At 46.7% G+C, this 23,914-nt stretch overlaps 1 protein-coding gene across 1 annotated transcript; it reads left to right on the plus strand.

Moving 5' to 3' along the window:
• The first annotated feature begins 4,306 nt into the window (after window positions 1-4,306).
• Window positions 4,307-23,860, plus strand: WNT1 (Wnt family member 1). The gene is made up of 4 exons (XM_063123137.1): window positions 4,307-4,454; window positions 11,429-11,682; window positions 19,440-19,705; window positions 23,314-23,860. Exons 1-4 carry the CDS (start codon window positions 4,354-4,356, stop codon window positions 23,800-23,802), a joined length of 1,110 nt encoding a protein of 369 aa, XP_062979207.1. The 5' UTR covers window positions 4,307-4,353; the 3' UTR covers window positions 23,803-23,860.
• The last annotated feature ends 54 nt before the right edge of the window (window positions 23,861-23,914 follow it).

Consider the following 23,914-nt stretch of genomic DNA (forward strand, 5'->3'; position numbering starts at 1 on the left):
TCTAAAGCCTACTATTTTTGGAATGGCCAATTAATTATCTTTTTCTCCCTTCTTTGAGAAGGATTTGGCTCTCTGTGTGTGTTTGGTTTGGTTTTTTAAAAAGCACCACATAAGCTTTTGGTGGAGTGTTTCTGTGTATTCACTTTTCACCCCACCGAGTGCCAACATTATATACTGGCCTAGTTTTGTAGATTCTCCCCTCCCACTTTTAATTAGGCAAAACCCAACAAGTTTTAAAACAGTATGTTTGGGGAGGGACAGATCCACTAGAACCAGCTCTTAAACCTATGGAATATGGCCAATTTCTAGTTATTTGTTTGTCCTCATTCCATGCACTTGATACAAGTAAATTGCATAGATCACCCACCGACCCACATAATACACACATACTCCAAGGGAGTTTTTGCTGCTGACATTTGTGGAAGCCAGATTTATATCAATTGCTACATAACTGAGGCCTCCCAAACCAGTGGATATCTCGACATTTCAGCCTTATGGAGAAGTGTGAATGAGAACAACTGGGGAGATCTGCAATGAAAAACAGGCAAGCAGGGAAGGATTAAACGATCCTCTCCCGGTCCTTTTTCCATGCAAACACCCACACACCAAGCTGCTGTTCTTTTTTAAAATGGCTGCTGAGCTTTCATGGCATCCACTGACATCTAATGTGAAATTAGCTTCTTAGTGACTCTTAACATTATACATAGTCCAACAGGAACTTCTGAACAAGATCAACTGAAATGAGCAGAAGTTGTGCAAAAGCACAATTGTAGAACTTCCCAGTGGGTCATGCTCCGTATGAGTCCTGTGGCTGCTTTCCTGACCATGGGATATAGCCAGATTCCATTTCTTCCTGATATCTTCCCAGACTTTTTTTGTTGTTGGTCCAGGAGACCTGCATTAGATTCTGCTCATCTATGGTAGCCATGGGCAAGTCACTCTCTCTTAGGGTGACCATATGAAAAGGAGGACAGGGCTCCTATATCTTTAACAGGTGCATAGAAAAGGGAATTTCAGCAGGTGTCATTTGTTTATATGGGGAACCTGGTGAAGTTCCCTCTTCATCACCACAGTTAAAGCTGCAGGAGCTCTACTAGAATGACCAGATTTAAAAGAGGGCAGGGCACCTGCAGCTTTAACTGTGGCGATGAAGAGGAAATTTCACCATGTTCTCCATATACACAGATGACACCTGCTGAAATTCCCTTTTCAATACAACTGTTAAAGATACAGGAGCCCTGTCCTCCTTTTCATATGGTCTCCCTACTCTCTCTTGGTCCCAATTCTCCCTCTATAAATTGGAATATCGTAGAGCAGGTCTGTTGTGTGGATGAATTAAAGATGGATTGTCAAATATGTCGCATTGTAAAACCCCTGGTAGAATGACTGAAGAATAAATATTTGTGAAGCAGGCAAACATTGTGGACTTTGTGCTGACTTGAATTATACCAATTCGGTATAATTCCTGACCAAGAGAGTGGTTGGTAACTTGCTCCACTCTAGAAAACTTGCCCCTGCTGGTTCCAGAAGAGGAACACCCACATCAAGCCATTTATTATCCAAATGGAGACTAGTTAGTGTGCAGAGTGGTGAAGCAAAGTGGATTTACATCTGCTAAAAATGTGGGCCTGAATATGACAAGTTGCCTAGAGCCACACTCCAGATTAGAAGCAGGGCAGGGCAAAGCTGGTAATAGGCCCAGGCCAGATAGGAAATGTAGGCCCCATTTCAAACTGCTCATTAAGTATTTTTTAATCAGTTCTAAATACATATGAACTAGAACAATTTATTAAAAAGGTAATTGCAAGCACTTTTATTGAAGATGTATATAAGACATCACTTCTTCACATTCAGAAATGCTTTACGAGCTTTTCTTTGGGCAAATTCATCATCAACAACAGAAAAATCAAGCAACTTTGCCCAGGGGGACTTGGAGTAGCCCCCCTCAAAATCGTAGGCCCATGCCAACTGACCCCACTGGCTTCCCCTCTGCCCAGCCCTGACTAGAAGCACTTGCCATGTATGTGGGGATGGGGAAAAAAGTGGAATAAATAGACAAGACATGTATATTGGGGTGATGTAGGCTTTGGGCCTTGCTAGATGGCAGGTTAGCCTGGTGCGAGGCCTGGGCTTGTCCCTGTGCGTCCAAATGACGCACAGAGGATCCCGGGCTCAGGCAGGGCTCAAAGCGCCTTGGCCCCGGGCTAACCGGCACCACTTTTTGCCCGATTTTTCCTGCAGTCTGGACATGGTGATGGCGGGAAACGGCAGCTGGGGACATTGGTGGCAGCGGCGGGAGCGCTGCGGCCCATCCGCCGCTTTTCCCGGCTGCTTGCGCATATATGCGGTTGCCGGGGAAAGTGACAGAGCAGTCTACACGCCTGCGGTCTCGGGCTGAGCCCGAGACTGTGGGAAAAACCGGGCCAAAAGTGCCGGTTAGCCCTGGGCCAGGGCAGTTTGAGCCCTGCCTGAGCCCGGGATCCTCTGTGCAAAGTTCATCTGTGCTCTTACTTCTGCGAGGTGTCTTTCAAACGTGCAAGTTGTCCCTTCATGCCGCAACAATCAAGCCGTGTCTTTGCACGCCTGAAGTGAACCAGCCCATATGCACAGAAAGATGAGCAAAATTGTACATGGAAGGAAGATGGGCAGCAGCGATCCCTGGGCCGTTTAAAAAAACGTTTCTCATGGATACTGACCAGCTTTCCTGCAGCCTAGATGTCAGGCAGAAGGAAATGGAAGGGCTTTAGCCGTGACCTACTATAGTCCATACAAGTTGAGCAGAGTTTTGCGCAAAGTGTGTGACCCTGTCTACCCTACGGGGAGGTTGTTGGGTGTATGTCGGGTGTGTGTTTTGTTTGAATGGTTTTAAGGATAACCAGAGCTATTTGGGATGGTTGACAGTGTCAGTCTTTCAGAGGATGGGGAGTGCGCATCTTCTGAGGACCAGGTCCCAGCTCTGCTCATGCTCGCAATTGCCTCCATGCCAGCTTTAAAATGGTTTATAACAGTGGTGACAACTGCTGGGGCCCAGGACACACTCCATGTACAGTTTTCAAAGCGTTTCCAAAGTGTCATATTCTGCTTTGGGTAGATCTGGCCCATGTCTCCGCAGCTCCCCTGCAGCTGCATCCCAGGCTGGAGCCGCCGTCCGAACTGAGTGCACGAGTGGCAGGCAGGCAGGCAGGCAGGCAGCAGGCTTAATTCGCTCCATCTGCTGCTGCTGCTGCCGCCTCTTTCTCTTTCTCTCTCTCTCTCCGCCACCGCGGGATGAAAGGAGGCGCTGAGGACTCTTCAGGCCAAGCCCAAGCGGGGGGATGACGTCTGGCCAGCGGCAGCCAAAAGACTCCGGAGAGGAGGAACGAAGCCACCGCAAAGCCTCGGCGGCCAAGTGTGGCTAGCTACTGGAGTCCCACGGAGAGGGGCGATCCCTGCGGGATGGAGCAGCAGCTGCGGCAGTCGCTGAGGATCACGGCCAGGGACGACCTCCAGCCGGGCTCTGCGCTGCAGCCCTTCCATCCTTGCGGCCGACCAGGCCGCCTTGAAGTCCCTTCGTCCCCTCTGGATGCTGTTCCTTCTTCCCTTGGGTCATGAACGTCGGAGAAAAGCGCCTGGCGAGAGATCCCTCGGAGCGAATGACTGGCCGCGGACCCGTCTTGGGGTGGGGTGGGGTGAGGGGCTGGGGGAGTTGAGTGACAAGCATGAAGTAGCCTCCCCTCCTCCAGAAAGAGGATTTCGGTATCTCGGGTCTCCTGGAATTTAATCTGACGGGAAGGGGAGCGGCCCGTCAAAAGGCGCTTGGCTTCTCCCCCCCTTCCCTCCCCGTCGGGCTGTGATGCGTCTCTTTTGCGCAAGGGCGCATTGTTCGCGGGAGCGCACTGCGCCGGGTCTTCCTGGCTGGATGGCTCACTCCATGGCGACCCTCCTCGCTGCCTCTATAAGAAGCCGGCCCTGGCGAGGGGATCGCAGACACGCTTCAAGGGCCCCTCGACTAGCAGGACGCAAGCCTTCTCCCCCTCGAGCGCCTTAGGGGAATCCTCACCAACCGGCGGGAACTGCCAGCAACCGAAGCCTTTGGAACGGTTCCTCGGGGAACTTTTCGCCTGCAGCTTCTCCCTTTCTCCCATTTTCTACCCCCGCCCCCCCTTAAACTTCGATTTGGGCTCCAGCCTTCTTTTACAAGCGAGGACCCCTCCCCGGGCGCAGGGTGCGCGCCTCTCCAGCGAGGGCTTTGGAGACGGATTCGCCACCCCACCTCTCCACCCACCCATCTCCTCGGCTTTTTCTTCTTCTTCTGCCTTTCCCCCCCTTCCTCCTTGCGGTTCCGCCGAGCAGGCAGGCAGGGCTGGCGAAGCGATGAGCCCCGTGGCATTAATGCTAGGCTTGAAGACCTTGTGGGTTTTGGCTTTTTCCTCTCTTTCCAACACGCTGGCGGTGAATAACAGCGGCCGATGGTGGTAAGTGCGCTTTACGCGCTGCTGCGCCTTTGGAGGCGGCGGCTCGCCTTGTCAAAAGAAGGGACTTGGGGTGGCGGGATGGTGCTGGTGGGGAGAAGCAAACCCACCCCGGCCCGGCTCCCGCGAAGGCAACCTGCGACGCTGCCCGCTCCACAGCCTTGCCGCAGGGTTTCGGGAAACGGCGTCAAGTGCCCAGGCTAGAGCAGCACCGAGGGGGCGCACGCTGGGCCATCCGGACGTGGTTTCGGCGGTGCGGTTCCCAAGCGGAGGCGCGTTGAGTCGTCGGGCTGAGGGTCCGGCTCTAGTATCTCTCTGCAGCCGCGTGGAAGAAGGGACAGGGCAGTAGGGCCCTTGACTGGGCTGCACGGGCATTGGAAGGGGCTTTGGCTCGGTCTTCAGACAGACGCCGCGGTCGGATTTGTAGGTGTGACGGGGCTGCCCGCGTTCCCTTTTGAAAAGCTACTCGTAACATTTCTTCTTACCGCTGCTGAAGCGGCAGACCCAAAGGGCATGGAAGTCGGGCGCTTTATTATGAACAGACTGCATTCTTGCTGTTGCTATTTATTACTTTACATTTATCTGTTGTTGAATAATTATCACCAGTACCACAACTACATAATTGCTATTACTATTTCTTCCCATTACTACTACCGCCACTTTCGTATTTCACTTCTTTTTTTACATTTAGATTTGAGTCTGCTCCTTCTTGGGAGCAACCAACAATATTCCTTCAATTTGTTAATCCTAATAGTATTCCTGTGAGGACGGTAATTCCCAAGGGGGCTGCTCAAGGCTAAGGGCATATCCTTGACATGGGATCTGATTCAGCTCTGGAGTGAGAGCCCTTCTGGCGCTATTTATGTGCATGTCTGATCATCACTGAATGAAAGGGACAGCAGAGTAGAGGCATTTGTCATGGGAGTGAGCATTTTGGGCAGTGGAGGTTTTGCATTCACATACCAACTCCGTCGCTTTACGTTTGCATATGAATGCACACCAGCCCTGTATCGTTTATTCTGCCTGCTATCGACAGCTCACCTAGCTGGATATCCGGAGCACCAGCATTTTCAAAAGCGCTAATGAAAGCAGCACATGATCTGAAGGGTGCACGCCTAGAGTTCTGACTGGATCTGAGTGAAACCTGGAGCGGATTCTCCGCCCCATTGACATCAGAGCCACCAGCCTCCACTGGTTGCATGCTATGACCGAGGGGGTCAATCTAAATATTGGGGGACCCAGGCAGGTGTCAGGAGCCAGGAATCTTAGATCGCAAGGTGCGACTGCTTTGTGCAGCAAAATGAGTTGGGCTGAGCACTTATATCTCTAAATATTAAAATGTAGCTTGTATTCTGCAAGCATAGATCTAGGTGTCTGGCTGCTAGTGGAAGTGTTCCTCCCTCCCTCCAAATGCAAGTCTGAGGAGTTAATGAAACACCCATAGTTAATGGAACTCCCACTTGGACACTGCACCCATATGATTTGCTCTGTATCGGAATCCTGGCTTCTGTTATGAGATAAGCATCATACCACAGATTTTGGTTGTTAGATGATGGAAATGCCTAGTTTTTAGTCTCTCATAGTAACCACCATAGTTTGGGCTGCATAAACCCAAAATTTCAGCTTTCTAGGGGGCTTGATGTTACCTTAACCACTGGGGAGGGGATATTTCTTGTCTCCCATCTCTAAGGAAAGACTGACAAATGCCCCCGTCAACCTTTTTCTAGAACGCAGCATATCTTGGCTGTGTGTGTGTAGGCAAATTTAAGTTTTCTGCGTGGACAGGGGTGGGGGAAGCACCTTAGCCATTTAGGGATACACACTCAGTCATAACATCATAGAGTGGGAAGAGGCTGTTTAGGCCATTGAGTCCAACCCCCTGCTCAGTGCAAGAATCTAGTTTTAAGCATACTTGTTTAAGTCCCCTATTTCCAGTGTCTCCCTTTTTCCATCTGCATGTTTTGGATGACATGTGTACCAAATTTCAGGGCCCTAAGCTCATTGGAAAGTACCTTAACAAGTTCGATCCTCCAAGTCCAGTGAGTCAGTGAATGAGTCAGTGAGGCCCAAATGCCTTAAATAATATTAGTAAATGAGCTTTCATTTTGCAAGCATAGCTATATGTTCCTTGTTACGGCTCCCCACCCCGAAACCCAAATCTGAAGGATGCAATGGAACTCCTTCACCCCTTGGTCCCGCAGTGCATTCGGCTTGGTCTTCCTCTGGGTTGGAATTCTGGCCTCTACTACAAGGTAAGCAAGCTTAGACTATGATGTGTGAAGATGCCCTATTTTCAGACTATTCTAATCATCAGTGCAGCTATGGGTTTACCACATTTTAGCTTTCTGAGTTGCCTGGAAATCCTGTAACCATTTAGAAGTTACACTTTTTTGCCCCTTCCTCACATTTCATATTTTTCTAGTAAGCACGAGTGCCAAATTTTGGCTTTCTTGGTTTCTACGCAGCCTTTTTCAATATTGTGTAGGGCACTTTGAGCCCTGTTTTGTGGGAGAGATGTACAAATGTTCTATTTGGGGCATTCTTCTACATATCAGGGTGTCTTGGAACATATATGTTCCAACGTTTAGGGCTGTAACTCATAAGGAAGTACCTTAACAATTTTAAAATATCCATGAGCAGTCCAGTGAAACATTATCATTCTGTCAATCTATCTGTTGTTAATTAATCTATCAATGTGTGAGTTATTGGTTAGTTAAAAAAAAACACCTACAAAGCAACATCAATAGAGTAACATATACTGAATGAACAAATGGATCACAAAAATAATTAACAGATTGAAGTGTCACGTATGCACTCTTTACTTAGGAGGCATGCTCACAGCTGGCGGGGGAGGTAGCAGCAATCAACATTTATTTATTTCATTTCATTTGTATCCAGCCTTTCACACACAAGAGCAATCCATTCAAAAAGCAGACAACAATAAATACGGCAGCACACCGTTTTAAAACAACAATATAAAACAGCTTTGAATTATCACTATTTCAAACGAGAAAATCAAAATCAGTAGCAGTTACATAAGTTAACTATTTATACCGGATGATCCGTTCCATCAGATGCTTTCTGAAACAGGAAGATCTACAGAGGAGGGGGCTGTGTGACTTCTTGCACCCTTGCATAACCTGCAGGGAGGTGGCTATGACATATTACAGCTTCCCTTCTCCTCAGACACAACTCACATCAATGACTGGAGACTGACGTAAATAGCATCTGCACAGGATACCCCATGGATACCGCTCCATCATGTGGGTGGGATCGATCAATGCCAGTACAAGCTGCTGCCAAGAATATGTGGCGCTGCTGTTATGGAGGCTCTAAACATGATGTGCAGGGCCCAGGTAGTAAATGGCACTACAAATTATGGCCACTGTGTGGAGAAGTCGCCACACAGGTGCTGTTTGCTGTATCCTCCACTGGGTGGGGCATGAGTAATAGGTTGACCCTTAAGAATATACCGTTATTATTATGCTGCTTTTATTTACGTTATTATTATTATTCCAGATTCTAGATTGAGCCTAATAATAACAAGAAGCTGGTTAACAATTGCATCATAATAATAACAGGTCAATCTAAACATCTACACTTGAAATCAGTGGTACTTAATTTATTTAAGTTAGTCATGAGTAACTTTTCACATTGATTTGGATGGGAACTAACTGAGACAAATTTAGGCTGGATCAAACCCATCATCATCATCATCATCATCTGTAAAAGTGTTCTCTTCGGTATCAGATACTAGTGTTTTCCTGTGCTGTATGACAGAGTAATTTAAAATTATGTAATAGTATGGAGCAGCACTGTGTGGAATCTTTCGATCTATTTGTTTTTGACCATTCATTGCGGTGAAGGGTGAAAAGAAATTGCACCCAAAAATTGTGAGAAAGGGTGAGAATTTTGGAGATTTTTTTCAGAGTGTGGGTTTGGCTTCAGTGCTTACCTAGCTGTAAGGAGGCAGCTGAGAGGTCCGTGTGTGCTTTCTTTCCCCATTTTTCCTGTTCTGTCCTCGTAACCTCTCCGGCTGCTGGTGCTTTCAGAAAAGCCTCCTAGAGGGCTTAATGATGGCTTCCTCACTTGGGCCTTCCCTGTGCTGTTGCCTGTTCAAGTGCCTGAAAGCTGAGCAAGAACAACTTCTTCTTCTTCTTCTTCTTCTTCTTCTTCTTCTTCTTCTTCTTCTTCTTCTTCTTCTTCTTCTTGTTAAAAGGACTTTTAATAACAGCAAAACAAAAACAAAAATGCTACTCTCTCAGCTGCAAGGATAGAAGGGGATAAAAATAGTGAAAGAAAGAGTGCACCCCCATCCCTAACCTAGCCACCTCTTTCCATTAAGGTAAGCACTGAAGCCCTGCGCCCTGAGAAATTTCTCCGAAATTCTCAAAATCCCAATGAAAAAGGCAGGAAAATTGTTGTTTCTTTCACAGGGAAACGAAGAGGTTGTGAAAGAGGTTGTAATCTTTTGCAGACCACCCAGAGAGCTTCAGCTATGGGGCTGTATAGAAATGTAATCTATGATGATGATGATGATGATGATGATGATGATGATGATGGAGGAGGAGGAAGGGTGGATGGTGTTTTGGCACAGCACTAGCATGGAGTGAGGAGGTGGGGAAGAAATTTATTTTTCATTCCCATAGTAGACCTTGGAGTCACCCAAGAATGTTGGCGACTGGCGTTAAGTTCAGGACTGACAAAAGGAAGTACTTCTTCACACTGTGCATCACTAACTTGTGGAATTTACTATCCCAAGTTGTGGTGATAGCCACTAGATTCTTTGGCTTTCAAGGCTTTTAAAATGAGGTGGGAGGAAGAGAGGGGGATAAACAAATGAATGGACATAGGTCTATTAGGTGTATTAGCCCTGACAGCTTAGGCAGCATTTAATGCTGGTAACATTGATAGACAAGGTTGACTGCTGCAGGAAAGGCACAGGAATTTTGCACAACTTGTTTTAAATTGTCTCATCTGGGTTGATCCTGTGAGAACCTTGTCTGCCATTTTGATGTGCAAGTTATGTGTTGCCAGTGTGGTTTTAGTGGGATTTGCTAGGTTAATTCTGCATTGTTTTCATCAAACGAGTAGTAACAAAGGGGATTGTCGTGGTATGTTCACATTTCGAGCATGCCAAATGCACCAGATTTCGACTGCACATGACATTTCCTTTTGGCTCTCCTTCAGTTGTTCGGGGTGGCTTTGGCTAGTAACAGGAACACTCTGCTCCCCATCAATTTAAGAACTAGACTGATTCTCCATCTACATGACCTGGTGCCATTGGGGCTGTAAAGCATCCAACAATTGATAGAATTTCTTCATTGGTTATATATAGACTCCAAGAGGAGTGTGTTTACCCGGGTTGGTATTCCTCACTGGCATGCAATCGTATTTAATATTTGTTTGTGTTTTTAATATTGGATATGTGCCTGTCCACACATTAAGATAATTTATAGAAGCTGTCTCATCTGATGTGGCTTTGGTTAGGACAAGGGCAGAGAGCTTTCTCTGTGACTGTTCCTAACCTCTGGAACTCCCTACCTAGGGAAGCCCTCCTGACTTCCTCTTTGATGGCCTTCCACCAGATTGTAGAGGCCCACTCTTTTTAGAAAGGCATTTGAGTAATAGGAAACTGGTTTAAATCTTTCTCTGGAATAGTTGGTTCTCCTGATCCTTTTGACAATGTAGCCACTCTGTAGGAAGTTTTAATTCCTAATTTTTGTATCATTTCTGTAATGTTTTTATGCAGTTTCTTAGTGAACGTTATCTGATTTCCTCTTTTCACATGGATGGTCATTTGTTATGCTCGGATTGTATTCGGTAGTATCACCTCCCTCCTGCAGCCCTATGCTCACCCCACAAACTTGCTCTGGAAAGGTGAGATGCTTTCGAGCAGATTTGGGGGATGTGTAATGGGGAGGAGAGGAAGGGGAAGTCTCATTGTGTGAGTAGAAGTCCACTCACGTACTGTTGGATGGAGCCATAAGGATATAGAATCGTAGAATCATAGAATAGTAGAGTTGGAAGGGACCTATAAGGCCATCGAGTCCAACCCCCTGCTCAATGCAGGAATCCACCCTAAAGCATACCTGACAGATGGCTGTCCAGTAGCCTCTTGAATGCCTCTAGTGTGCCACAACCTCCCTAGGTAACTGGTTCCATTGCCATACTGCTCTAACAGTCAGGAAGTAAGAAGAGCCCTGCTGGATCAGACTAAAGGCCTATTTTGTCCAGCATTCTGTTCACACTGTGGCCAACCAGATACCTATGGGAAGGCCACAAGCAGGTTATGAGTGCAACAGCACCCTCCTGCTGTTGCTTTAATGGATTCAGTTAATTGAATTGTTGGCAGCCACCTTGAATTTAACCAGTTTAGCCATATTGGGTCAATTCTGATGGAACGGCAAGGCATACAGGTTTTAAATAAAGAAATAGTCGACATGCAATGGCATGTAGCATCTCACATCATCCTTTAGCTGAAATATACGATTTCAAATATATACTCTGTACAGCACCGTGTACACTGATGGTGCTATATAAATAAATAATAATAATAAATAATAATAATACTTATATTTAATATACAATAGGTGATAGGCTAACGATATTTCATTTTTGATGGGCAGGATCTACACTACTGCTTTAAAGTGCTTTATAACAGTTTTGACAACTGTTGGGTCCCAGGACACACTCCGTATACCATTTTCAAAACTGTTACAAAGCGCTTTAAAGCAGTAGTGTAGATCCGGCCCCAAAACAACCCAAAGCTGCAAGCAAGTCTAAATCATGCACATTGCAAATGTAAGTGCAACATTTCATTTTGAAACTGCAGGACAGACGCTTCCATTTGAAATTTCGCGTTCAGAAGTGCCTGGTGAAATTGGACATTCCGGTGCCTCCTGAATATTTGCGGCTTTTCGGTTCTAGTCATCGCTCTGCCAAGTGCTTAGATCCCTTGAATTCTCTGCCCACAGGGGAATCATCAATGTGGCCTCCTCTACCAACTTGCTGACCGACTCCAAGAACGTGCAGCTGGTGCTGGATCCTTCCCTCCAGCTGCTGAGCCGCAAGCAGCGTAAGCTCATCCGCCAGAATCCAGGCATCCTCCACAGCATCAGCAGCGGCCTGCAAACCGCCATCAAGGAGTGCAAGTGGCAGTTCCGCAACCGGCGGTGGAATTGCCCCACCACGCCGGGGCCCAACATTTTTGGCAAGATTGTCAACAGAGGTAAGGAGGCTTGCAGGAGGAGGAGGAGGCAACACAGAGGGCCAGGGGACCCTGTTGAATGGCGTGACCCGGGGTGTAGGGCATGGAAGGGGGAGCCCAAAGAAATCAGATGGAGGGCCTTTTCATGAGCGGAGCCCTTCTTCTTGCAGAATAATAATAATAATAATAATAATAATATTTCTTACCTGCCTCTTCATTTTGATCGAGGTAGGGAACAACAGTAAATATAAAATACATAAAACTGAATTAAAACATAATATACATTATTATGTATATTATGTATACATAATATACATTCCTTCCTATCTCTCCTCTCTCATCTCACACTATTGCCCCGCTCGTGCTCTTTGCTCCTCTGATGCCATGTTTCTCGCCTGCCCAAGGGTCTCTACTTCCCTTGCTCGGCTTCGTCCATTTTCTTCTGCTGCCCCTTATGCCTGGAACGCGCTTCCAGAACATTTGAGAACTACAAGTTCAACCGCAGCTTTTAAAGCTCAGCTAAAAACTTTTCTTTTTCCTAAAGCTTTTAAAACTTGATTTTGTTCTGACTTCATACTGTTAGTTTTACCCTACCCAGTGCCTGTTTACCCTACCCTGTGCCTGTTTGCATTCTCTTCCCCTCCTTATTGTTTTATTATGATTTTATTAGAATGTAAGCCTATGCGGCAGGGTCTTGCTATTTACTGTTTTACTCTGTACAGCACCATGTACATTGATGGTACTATATAAATAATAATAATAATAATAATAATAATAATAATAATAATTCTTACCTGCCTCTTCATTTTGATCGAGGTAGGGAACAACAGTAAATATAAAATACATAAAACTGAATTAAAACACAATATACATTGTTAAAACATCCTAAAAACATCCTAAAATTCCGCTGGATAGGCCTGCTGAAAGGCTCCTTCTTTTTGTGGAAGGCGGATTCAAGAGCCACTAAAAACACAATAAAATCAAGCAGCAGTAAGATTGCAGCATTGTATGGGATATGCATGAGGATTGATATTGGGGCAATGTGTATGTGGCTTCCAAGCAGGCTTGAGCTCTGTCACCCTTCCCTCCCCCCCCCCCAACATTAAGCACAGGGTTCAGCCATCTGCGTTTCATTTAGCACGGAAGGTCATTCAAGAGGTGGAACGAGCCAGTTAAGTTCCCAAAGCCAAGTCGTGGCTACTGCTCGCAGTTAGTAGTGTAAGTAAAATGGGAAGATAGGGTCACCTCCCCCATTCATTAGGGATATAAAATGGGCCAGAGAACACATCCATTGGGCCCAAATGTATTGGGCTAGCAGAGTGCTTTTTGTTTCAGCTGACGATTCCGTCAGTGGAACGGGAAGGGAGGCCATTTTCAGCCATTTTTTGTATCCCCAACCCCCCAAATCTGCTCCGCAGGGTTAGGAGACCATTTGGAACCATATGGTAGGTGGCATGGAGGCTATGGGGGTGGGGGGAGAACTGAAAATCGTTCCCTTCCCTGTTCCACTGACGGAATCATCTGCTGCTTTGAAGAGCATTCTGCCCCCAGAATGACACCAACTGGATACAGCTCATTGTTATTAAAATAATGTTAAATTATGTCTAATTATAGTCTTCATACATTACACTCATGTCGCCATGGAAATACTATTACGTGTACCCAGTGGGGAGATGACCATCTTTTGTTTATCTTGACTGCATACTAATGGCTATTGATGATCAGTTCATAGCTAGAGATGCTTGCTTGTTCAATGGATTTTGATGGCTTCAATGAGCACTGGTGGCTATGGATTTAAGGCACAGTGCATATGCTTGGATTGGGGCTGGAGGAGATGCCATTTGACTAGTCCAGAGAAACAAGTATGAACATTGTCTTTGACTTGAAAGAAACAGCCTGGTTGCAGAGGAGGGGGTTCAAGTAGATGCTGTTTGCTTTTGGGGGAACTGATACTATTTTAAAGATCAACAATCTTGGGATTTATCTGCTCCCCTGTGCACCATGATAAACAGACCTCCCCAAAACACCCAATTGCACTCCCTTACAAGGAGAGGCTTGCAACAGGTGCCCTGGAACTTCCTAGAGCTCGGGAAACTGGGAGATTGTGCACATGAAATGCTATAATATCTCAGAAGGTAGCATGGTCCTATGGAATTTACTCAGTGCCTGCACTTGGGGAGTGCCATGAATAGGGTGACCATATGGAAAAGGAGGACAGAGCTCCTGTACCTTTAAAAGTTGTATTGAAAGGGGAATTTCAGCAGGTGTCATTTGTATGCATGCAGCACCTGGTGAAATTCCCTCTTCATCACAACAGTTAGAGCTGCAGGAGCCCTGCCCTCTTTTGTATCAGGTCGTTCTAGTAGAGGGACCCTAGCCATGAAGAACCAGGAGCCTGCACTGGGCTCCCAGTTATTGGGACTGACTTAATGTTGTCTGTATTTATTAATTAATTTTTATTCCACCATTTCTCCAAGGAGCTCATGGTAGCATAGACCTACCTACCTCTCTCTCTCTCTCTCTCTCTCTCTCACACACACACACACACACACACACACACACACACACAGAAAGAGGGAGGCTGGCACAAGACATTTTTCTTCCTAAGGCAAAGAACAAGATGACACCCCCTCCAATTCTATTACAAAAGCCAACTGGACTGGCAGTTTAATCTTACTTCCACATTACTGATGGGAGAGTATCCTCCACCACACTTGAAGGCAGCAGACTAGCCTAGGTGTGCAGGGCACACAGCTGACTCCTCCAACACCTTACTGCTGTCTTGCAGCATCTGCCACCTGAAACAACCACCTCATTCTACCAATGGTAGGGCTGGCCCTCACGCTCACACACCACACACCATTTTATCCTCACAAAAATCCTGTAAGGTAGGTTGTTGCTCAAGCAGGTAACTGGCCCAAGATCTCCGAATGGGTTTCCTGGGCCCTTTCTACACCTATGGATTATTTATTTATTTATTTATTTATTTATTTATTTATTACATTTTTATACCGCCCAATAGCCGAAGCTCTCTGGGCGGTTCACAAAAATTAAAACCACAGTAAAACACCCAACAGTTTAAAACACAATTACGAAATACAGTATAAAAAGCGCAACCAGGATAAAACCACACAGCAAAGTTGATATAGGATTAAAATACAGAGTTAAAACAGTAAAATTTAAATTTAAGTTAAAATTAAGTGTTAAAATACTGAGTGAATAAAAAGGTCTTCAGCTGGCGACGAAAGCAGTACAGTGTAGGCGCCAAGCGGACCTCTCTGGGGAGCTCGTTCCACAACCGGGGTGCCACAGCGGAGAAAGCCCTCCTCCTAGTAGCCACCTGCCTCACTTCCTTTGGCAGGGGCTCACGGAGAAGGCCCCCTGTAGATGATCTTAAGGTCCGGGTAGGTACATATGGGAGGAGGCGTTCCTTCAGATAACCTGGCCCCAAACCGTTTAGGGCTTTAAATGTCAATACCAGCACATTATCGCAGGAAAATGGAGGGATCGTCCCTGCCTGCTCCCAGGATCCCCTGTGTGTCATTTGCATGCACAGGGATGATCCCGGGACAATCCCGGGGAAAAAAGCAGGTGTAGAAATGGCCCTGGTTGGCTGGGGACTTGAAACTGGCTCTCTCCAGTTACTTCGACACACTAACCATGACTCCACTCATCTTTGCTTCTTCCTAAGTAGGAAGCAGTGTGGTGCCACAATTTGAGGACTGGAGAACTTAACTTGTATTGCTCGCAGTTTGAATATGCAGCTCCTGTGTGCAAAAAAAAAAAAAAAGTTTATTTCTGAGATCAACATATAAACACAGCACATCCCAGACATTCACAGCTGGGATTTGTACATCAGGCGTCATGTATTATTTTAGATTTTATAGCAAGTTATTATTATTTCCCTCGAAATGAAGAGGAAAGACATTCCTTTCCCACAAATTCTCAGACCTTGTAACTCTCATTTGCCTCCTCTTGCCCTTCCCTCACCCTCCCTTCCCAGCAAGAGAATGATGGATGGACCTCTTTTTTTAAGGGGAAGCAGGATTTATTCATCAATTGATCTTTTAGCTTCCTCAGTCACTTAATCAGGCAGCAGATCAAGAATATTTAAAGGTGTGTGTGTGTGTGTTTAAATACAAGCATTTTGAATACAAAGGCATCTTAGAAGAGGTTTCCCCTCTTCTCTCTTATACAGGAGGGATGATGCCTCCTGCAAGGACTGGAAGGAAGGACAGTTCTTAAGCAGTACTAGGCTCTTGTAGGACAGGGCATAAGGAGGGGGAGAGCACCTTTTTCCTTCCTCTGTTTTTGGGGGTTTGATAATAATAATAATAATAATAATAATAATAATAATAATAATAATAATAATAATAATAATAATTTTATTTCTTACCTGCCCCTCCATCCTGATCGAGGCAGGGAACAACAATAAGTATAAAATACATACATAAAATATTGATTAAAAACATAGTATACATTGTTAAAACTTCCTAAAAAACATACTAAAAGCATCCTAAAATTCCACTGGATAGGCCTGCCAGCAGGCCATTCCACAGTCTGGGAGCAGCAGAAGAGAAGGTCCTCTGGGTAATACTTGTCAGCCTAGTTTTGGCTGGCTGAAGGAAGTTCTTCCTGGAGGATTTGAGTGTGCAGGGCGGATTGTATGGGAGAAGGCGATCCCGCAGGTAGCCTGGACCCAAATCATGTAGGGCTTTAAAGGTGATAACCAACACTTTATACTTTGCCCAGAAACTAATTGGCAGCCAGTGAAGAGATTTTAAAAATTCTCTCCCATTGCCTCCAAAGGGAGGGAAATTCAGTATGCCAGCTCCAGAGCTGGCATAGTTTTTCCCACCATTCTTGGGGCATGTCTGGGGAACGAGGAGGCTTTGGATCCAGCAGCTCCAAACCCTCCTCTGATCCACCCCTGACTCAGTCCTGGAACGCCACCTTTCTTGCACCACCAGCAGGGCATAATGTAGGATGGACCTCTGCTGGTGGGCCTCTGCCTTTGCCTGTGGAGGGGAAGGTCCACAGCATCCCATGGCTCCTGAGATGCCCTCCTATGACCATCCAATCAGAATAATTATTTTATTTAGATGAGAGCCTCACATCCCTCTTATTTAACTTCATGCCAACCCTGTGAGTCAGAGCTGTCATTCTCACTGCATCAATGGCTGTACAAGAACTGGATGACTGACAGTCCAGTCCTCAAATCCATGAATTTTAAAAAATTGAGAACCACTTCTTGTTCCTGCCCTATTCCTTTCTTCTTTTGTATGGTAACCCTGTACTGTAGATAGGGGCTGTGTTGTACTTTATATTCGTACAGCACCTACAATATGCATGTGTGCATAAGGACACAGCATTATTATCAGCATCTTCACCATCATTATTATTTTATTATGGTGCAACCCTCTACATGTTTACTCAAAAGAAAGTCCTACACAAACATGTTTACTCAAAAGAAAGTCCGGGATAAGCCGGCAGGGAGGCGGGGCGACGCGTAGGGACGAGGGAAGCCCTGCAGTGTCTTAAAGGGGCCACGTGCGCCCCGAAAGATAAGCGGTTTTTTAACAAAATTAAGCCTCTGTCCCCTCTTTCACTACCCTCCCTCCCCCTCCCCCTTGTCGCGTTGTGCCAGCTCTCCCTCCCCTAGAAAAGCCCTCACTTGTCCTAATCAGGAAGCAAAGACCATGGTCACGAGACATGACTTTGAAAGATGGCATTGAATACAACGAAAGGTTGGGGCACATTGTTAGTTTTAAAACGATTTTAACAGAAAGTGGAATGGTTTTAAAAGTCAGAAGAAACGTAACAACAACAGCATCACGTGACTGCTGACGTCATCTCTGCCAACTTGTTACGTTTCATCTAGACGGGCTCCAGCTAGTCACAGGTGGCACATGCACCATCACACCTGTAGGGGAGGTAGAGAGCTTGGCAGGTAAATTTAACCCTGAGATTTGCTCTCATTTTTCACAGGCAGGGAAAAAAACGAAGAGCTTCAGCTCTGGTGCTTGTACAAAGCAAAGTACAGCTAATGGTAGCATCATGTGTGCATAAGGACACAGCATTATTATCAGCATCTTCACCATCATTATTATTTTATTATGGTGCAACCCTCTACATGTTTACTCAAAAGAAAGTCCTATTGTGTTCAGAGGGGCTTACTCCCTAGTAAGTGTGCCTAGGATTGCACCCCCAAGCACCTCAAGGGACTGTACCAAAAGTTATTAAAAAAACAAAACACAATAGGTTTACAAGTCAGCAGGCTCACAATGTGCCAGCCTTCCTCAACCTGGGGCGCTCCAGATGTGTTGGACTACAACTCCCAGAATGCCCCAGCCAGCTGTGAGACGTATTGCAAATGGGGAAAGGAATGCTGGAGAGAAACAAGCAATTTCAGATACCAATTCCTGAACAACGTTTTACCGTTGTTATAACGACCAAGTGGAATGGTCTATATCTGCTCAAGCTGGCCTACATGGGGTTCCCCGGAAGTGCTGCCCAGGCACACACTTGCTTCGCTTCAGCAAGGTTGCTACATCATACCATAGCCAAGTCTGTTGCCTGTTTAGCCAGATCATTTGCACCAAATCGCTCAATAACGGAAATGCATTTGTTTTCGCTGAGTCCACTGCTCTTCCTCATGTGGATGGCCAAAGAAAAGTATTTAGCAAACACCTTGGTAGAAGCTATTGCGTCTGAAAGACGCTCAGCATCCCAGAGGTTATAGGATCAATGTGAGATGAAGACAAATAAAAAGCATCCCCATGCATCGGCACATTCGATGATGACTTTGTGCTTTCCCGCACCTTTCTTGCAACGTACGGCTTGGTGTGCTTGCTTGAGTGATTCATCTGAAAGTATTTGCTGGGTACACACCTTTCTGTGAGGTTCTTGCTGTTAGCAAGACTAATGGCAGACTTTGATTGGATTGTGCGAGCTGAAGTGGGGGTGGAGATTGGCAGACAGATGTGCCTACGTTATAGGGATGGTGATGGAGGAGGCTCCCCTGGCTGTTTGCTCCCTTCTAGTGTTATATGTCTTGAACATAGTGAGGGGAAAGATGGGCCATGGGATGCTTCATGACTGTGGCACAGGGTGGGAGGCAGGGTGGTTTGATGGTTTGATTCTACACACTGTTGATCTTTGGATGCCCAAAGATCTGATTTTTAATGGGTATATTCTGGTTGTTCTAAGACAAGTTCACTTTCAGTTGCCTCCATTCCCTAAGGCTGGGTTCACACAACATGCTAACCCACCATGGGTTATTGTGTTGTCTGAATGCAGTGCGTTTTCCACAGGGTGGGTTCTCATGTTGTCTGAACGCAGCACATTTTCCACAGAGTGGCTTGTTAATCATGCAGTGTGGTTTATTTTTCTTGAACAAGCCACCTTGAGAACCCATGGCTTGCGGCTGGGTTGTTCAGTGTAGTTACCAAGGCACTCTGCATGGCTCATGAGCCACCCTGTTCCGACAATGCAATAATCTTAGCTGTGTTCAGGCAACACAATAACCCACAATTCAAAAACAACCCACGTTGGGTGGGTTAGTGTGTTATGTGAACCAAACCTACGTGAAAAAGGGAAGAAAGACAAAATACTTGAGGAACAAAAATATTATTGTGCCAAAAAGTTTGTTGGTCTCCAAGCATGTGGTCCATGGCCCTTATTCTGAGTTTACTGGGGGGACGGGGACTAGTAAGCTATGGACTTAGATGCGAGTTACCGACACGTCCTATCATCCCCTTCTTACTTCTCACCACCAGGCTGCCGAGAGACTGCTTTCATCTTTGCGATCACCAGTGCTGGCGTGACACACTCAGTGGCCCGCTCATGCTCTGAAGGCTCCATCGAGTCGTGCACCTGTGACTACCGTCGGCGTGGGCCCGGGGGTCCCGACTGGCATTGGGGCGGCTGTAGTGACAACGTTGACTTCGGCAGGGTCTTTGGACGAGAGTTCGTCGACTCCAACGAGAAGGGGCGGGACCTGCGTTTCCTGATGAATTTACACAACAATGAGGCAGGACGTCTGGTAGGAAGTGAGAGAGCATGTGGGCCAGGAAGTGTGAACAGCATGTGTGTGTGTGTGTGTGTGTGTGTGTGTGTGTGTGTTGAGACCGGGAGATGCCATTCACACAGCCATTTTTGACGTGGTGACATCAACTCAAGTTGAGTTGAGCTGCCCATTTGACCTGTCAAACAGGTCTCGTGAATGCTTCGGCACGTGTCCAGAGCACAATTCACCCAGTCTTGATGATGAAGAAAAAATCTTACTGAAGATTGCTGATGAGCTGTGATTTGAATAGGTGTTCACATGATTGGTTCATCATACCTTCCATCTGTCCTGAATCTACTGCTAATCCACTTCACCTGAGTTCTCATATTATGAGAGATTCAGAGTAATTCCGAATCTACTTTCTCTGTACTATTCATAATTGTATTAATATCTATCTTTGTCCTTTTTGTCCTTATGCCCCACACTCCCAGCCTAAGGCACAAATGCTTTAGCTCAGCTTTCCCCCACCTGGTTTGTACTACAACTCCCATCAGCCCAAATCATCATCATCATCATTATTATTATTATTATTATTATTATTATTATTATTTATATAGCACCATCAGTGTACATGGTGTTGTACAGAGTAAAACAATAAAATAGCAAGTCCCTGCCGCATAGGCTTACATTCTAATAAAATAATAAAACAATAAGAAAGGGAAGGGAATGCACCAAACAGGCACAGGGGAAAGTAAAACTAACAACAGGTCAAAATCAAGTTCTAAAAGCTTTAGAAAAAAGAAAAGCTTTCAGCTGAGCTTTAAAAACTGGGATTGAACTCGTGGTTCGCAAAAGTTCTGGAAGAGAATTCCAGGCATAAGGGGCAGCGATAGAAAATGGACGAAGCCGAGCAAGAGAAGTGGAGACCCTTGGGCGGGTAAGAAACATGGCATCTGAAGAGCGAAGAGCACGAGCAGGGCAATAGTGTGTGATGAGAGAGGAAAGATAGGAAGGAGCTAGACAGTACAGCCATTGCTCAGTGACGATGGGTTTTGTAGTTAAAATCACTGGAAAGTGCTCCAGCCCCTTGATCATTTTGGTTTTCCTCTGCTACACCTTTTCCATCGCCATGTTTACAGTTCTTTGACATGGGCTAAACAGAACCATAAATGCCACGTTCTAAATGCACCCACACCGTAGATTTAAATAAGGGGATTATGAAGCTGACAGTTTCATTTTCAATCCCTTATCCTTGAATTTTCCTATTGCATTGCTGCTGCACAATGCCAAACTACACAGTATGTTAAGCGCGCTTAAAATAATTTAAGCATGCTTAACTTCACTACTTTTATTCCATGGTGGGATGGGGATAACAACTGCAGGGTTTCAATCTGGAGTGTAATTCCAATCCAGATCTGGGGGTGAGGGGCACACACCGCTGTCATGCCTAAAACCCCTCCAAGATGCTATTTGCCCCTGAGGTTGCTGTTTGCAATAAACAAATGGTTATTGAGTATTGAACGTAAGATAATAATTTGTCCCCACTATACTATATCCCACTTTTGAAGTTATTTCCACTCACAGTGACTCTTGGAAGGAGTTCAGTCCTTTTAAACTGTCTAGTTTCTTGGCCTCTACACTTCCCACAGAGCAACACCATTCCCAGCTGTCTATAGCTATGTTTTATTTTAGTCCCCAGTTCTTCAAGGCATTCATTATCAGCACAATCTGACAGCCTCTAGGTGTGTTGGACTATAGCTCCACCACCACCCCCCCCCCGTCATCCCCAGCCATCATGGCCATTGGGCATGGTGATGGGGGTGATGGGGGTTGTAGTCCAGCACACCTAGAGGACGCCAAGTTGGGAGAAGGCTGAACCTAGCTGTTGGCTCCTCTCCCAAAGTGATACAGTTATGCAGTTACTCCTGTTCCATTTTGGACTCAGTAAACTCTTTGCTCACTGTCAAATTCTACCCCTACCCCTCTTTGAGGACCTAAAATAGTTACATCTCCATCAGCTCTGGGTGCTCCACAGCTCCTGTCTCCCAGCAGTCAGTTTTAAAAGCTTCACTGCAACCTTTTTGATGCTAAATCTGGTTGGCAGGAAATCCATATGGACCTTCCCTCCCCTTAAGCTGTTCAACAGGGCCTGCCCAAGCGATTTTGCCACCTGAGGCCAAGGACATGATGGCGCCCACCCATTCCCCATACGAAAGCCAACCAGACTGGCGGTTGCATCTTGCTTGAACACTGGCAACACAGGAGGCCGCATCCTCCACCACACCTGAGGGCAGCAAGGTGGCTGAGGAGGCGAAGGATAGGCCAGATGGCTGACATGTGGGCTCCAACACCTCACCACCTGCTCCCACCCTCTTGCACCTGCCTCCTCACTCTGCCTAATGACAGGGCTACCCCTGCTATTAAACATGGGGCAGAATTCAATGGGACATTCCCCCGCATGAATAAGCAGGGGCTGTACAGTGCCACACAGTAATGCTCCTGTCCATGAAAACGTCCTGGTGGATTGTGCCCCGTGCGTCAAATCTGCCAGCCTTCCACTGCGCTTCATAGTGCCAAAAGCCTGCTGCCTGAACTCGCAGTAAGGCCTTTGCACTTGAGAAAGGATTTGTGCAAGAGATATTTGGCACATGAAATCACACGTGTGTGTGTGTGTGTGTGTGTGTGTGTGTGTGTACGTGTGGTCATGCACATTTTGCTTCCTGAATGCATGTGCATGTATTGCGAACTTCTACATTGGAATGCATGTGCCCCTGTTTGCTTCTACATGGAGGAGGCTATGGGATGGGCGATAAGGGTGGCACTAGCAGTATGGGAGGGGTGGGCTGTGGTGGTGGAATGGCCAAAGGGGGTGGGTGGGATTGTTGGGGAGGCATCCCTTAAGCAGGCAAACCCTAAGCACGCTAGCCAAGCTCAGAACCACAAGCCCGGCTGCCATGTGGGCTCCTACACATCTGGAAGGAAATGGTTCCAATTCTTCTAATTGCAGTAAAACCCCTTTGGAAGGGAAAGCTGTGGGCTTGGAGAGATGCGTCCACATTCCGTGGGTGGGAGGGGGGCCCACAGTGCGCCAGGGGAACAGTTCCCACTTGCAAGCAGAGGGGGAGAGAGATGAGCCAGAGGCTAGGGGGTGGGTGGAGAAGAGGGGCTCCCAGCAGAGTAGGAAGAGAGAGAGAAGACGCACGCAGAACAATGGGAAAGCCGTAGCACGTAGCCAGGGCATAGTGACCCAGGTTAACTTTGGGAAAATGAGGACACTCCTCTGTGGCCATAATAAGGATAATGATGATTGAAGAAATGTTGCACTTTGGACTCTTCAAAGTGCTTCATAGACATGAGACCAGTAAACCCTATCAATATAGATCTGCGTCATTATCCCCATATCGCAGATGAGTCAGGGGGGAAGACTGAGGGTGAGAGATACCAGCTTGCCTCAGTTCACTTGGCAGGAGCAAGATTTGAAACATGGGCTTCCCAGTTTCCTTCTCAGTCCATTTTACTCACCGCGCTGCACTGTGGGAAGTGGGCGGTCCTAGGAACCGAGCCTTTAGGCGACTTCCAGAGTGATGAGTACCATGTCGCTTGCGGCCTCTAACTGGCCTTTTTCTCCTTTGGTTGCCGTCCAGACAGTCTTCACCGAGATGCGCCAGGAATGCAAATGCCACGGGATGTCGGGCTCTTGCACGGTCAAGACCTGCTGGATGCGGCTGCCCACTTTCCGGACAGTGGGAGACTTCCTCAAGGACCGCTTCGACGGGGCCTCGCGGGTCATCTACGGCAACAAGGGCAGCAACCGGGCCTCCCGCGTGGAGCTGCATCACCTGGAGCCAGAGAATCCTGCCCACAAACCCCCTTCCCCCCATGACCTTGTCTACTTTGAGAAATCCCCCAACTTCTGCACCTACAGTGGCAAGACAGGCACGGCCGGGACGGCCGGCCGCTCTTGCAACAGCTCCTCCCCGGCCTTGGATGGCTGCGAGCTGCTGTGCTGTGGGAGAGGCTACCGGACCCGGACCCAGCGGGTCACGGAGCGCTGCAACTGCACGTTCCACTGGTGCTGCCACGTCAGCTGCTTGAACTGCACAAACATGCAGGTGTTGCACGAATGCTTGTGAACGAGGAAGGGAAAGCAAAGGACCTTCCCCCACCGAGAAAAGCCACAAAAATGTTCCTGGTCAACTATGACGCTCCACCACCACCACCAAAAAAACAGCACAGTGCAGCACC

Source organism: Elgaria multicarinata, chromosome 3 (genome assembly GCF_023053635.1).
Source record: "Elgaria multicarinata webbii isolate HBS135686 ecotype San Diego chromosome 3, rElgMul1.1.pri, whole genome shotgun sequence".
NCBI lineage: Eukaryota > Metazoa > Chordata > Lepidosauria > Squamata > Anguidae > Elgaria > Elgaria multicarinata.

What these genes read in the sequence shown, in the direction of transcription:
- WNT1 (XM_063123137.1), top strand. Translation starts at nt 4,354, where the DNA reads ATGAGCCCCGTGGCATTAATGCTAGGCTTGAAGACCTTGTGGGTTTTG. An exon ending in AATAACAGCGGCCGATGGTG is followed by an intron (nt 4,455 to 11,428) that starts GTAAGTGCGCTT and finishes CTCTGCCCACAG; the next exon opens with GGGAATCATCAATGTGGCCT. An exon ending in ACAATGAGGCAGGACGTCTG is followed by an intron (nt 19,706 to 23,313) that starts GTAGGAAGTGAG and finishes GTTGCCGTCCAG; the next exon opens with ACAGTCTTCACCGAGATGCG.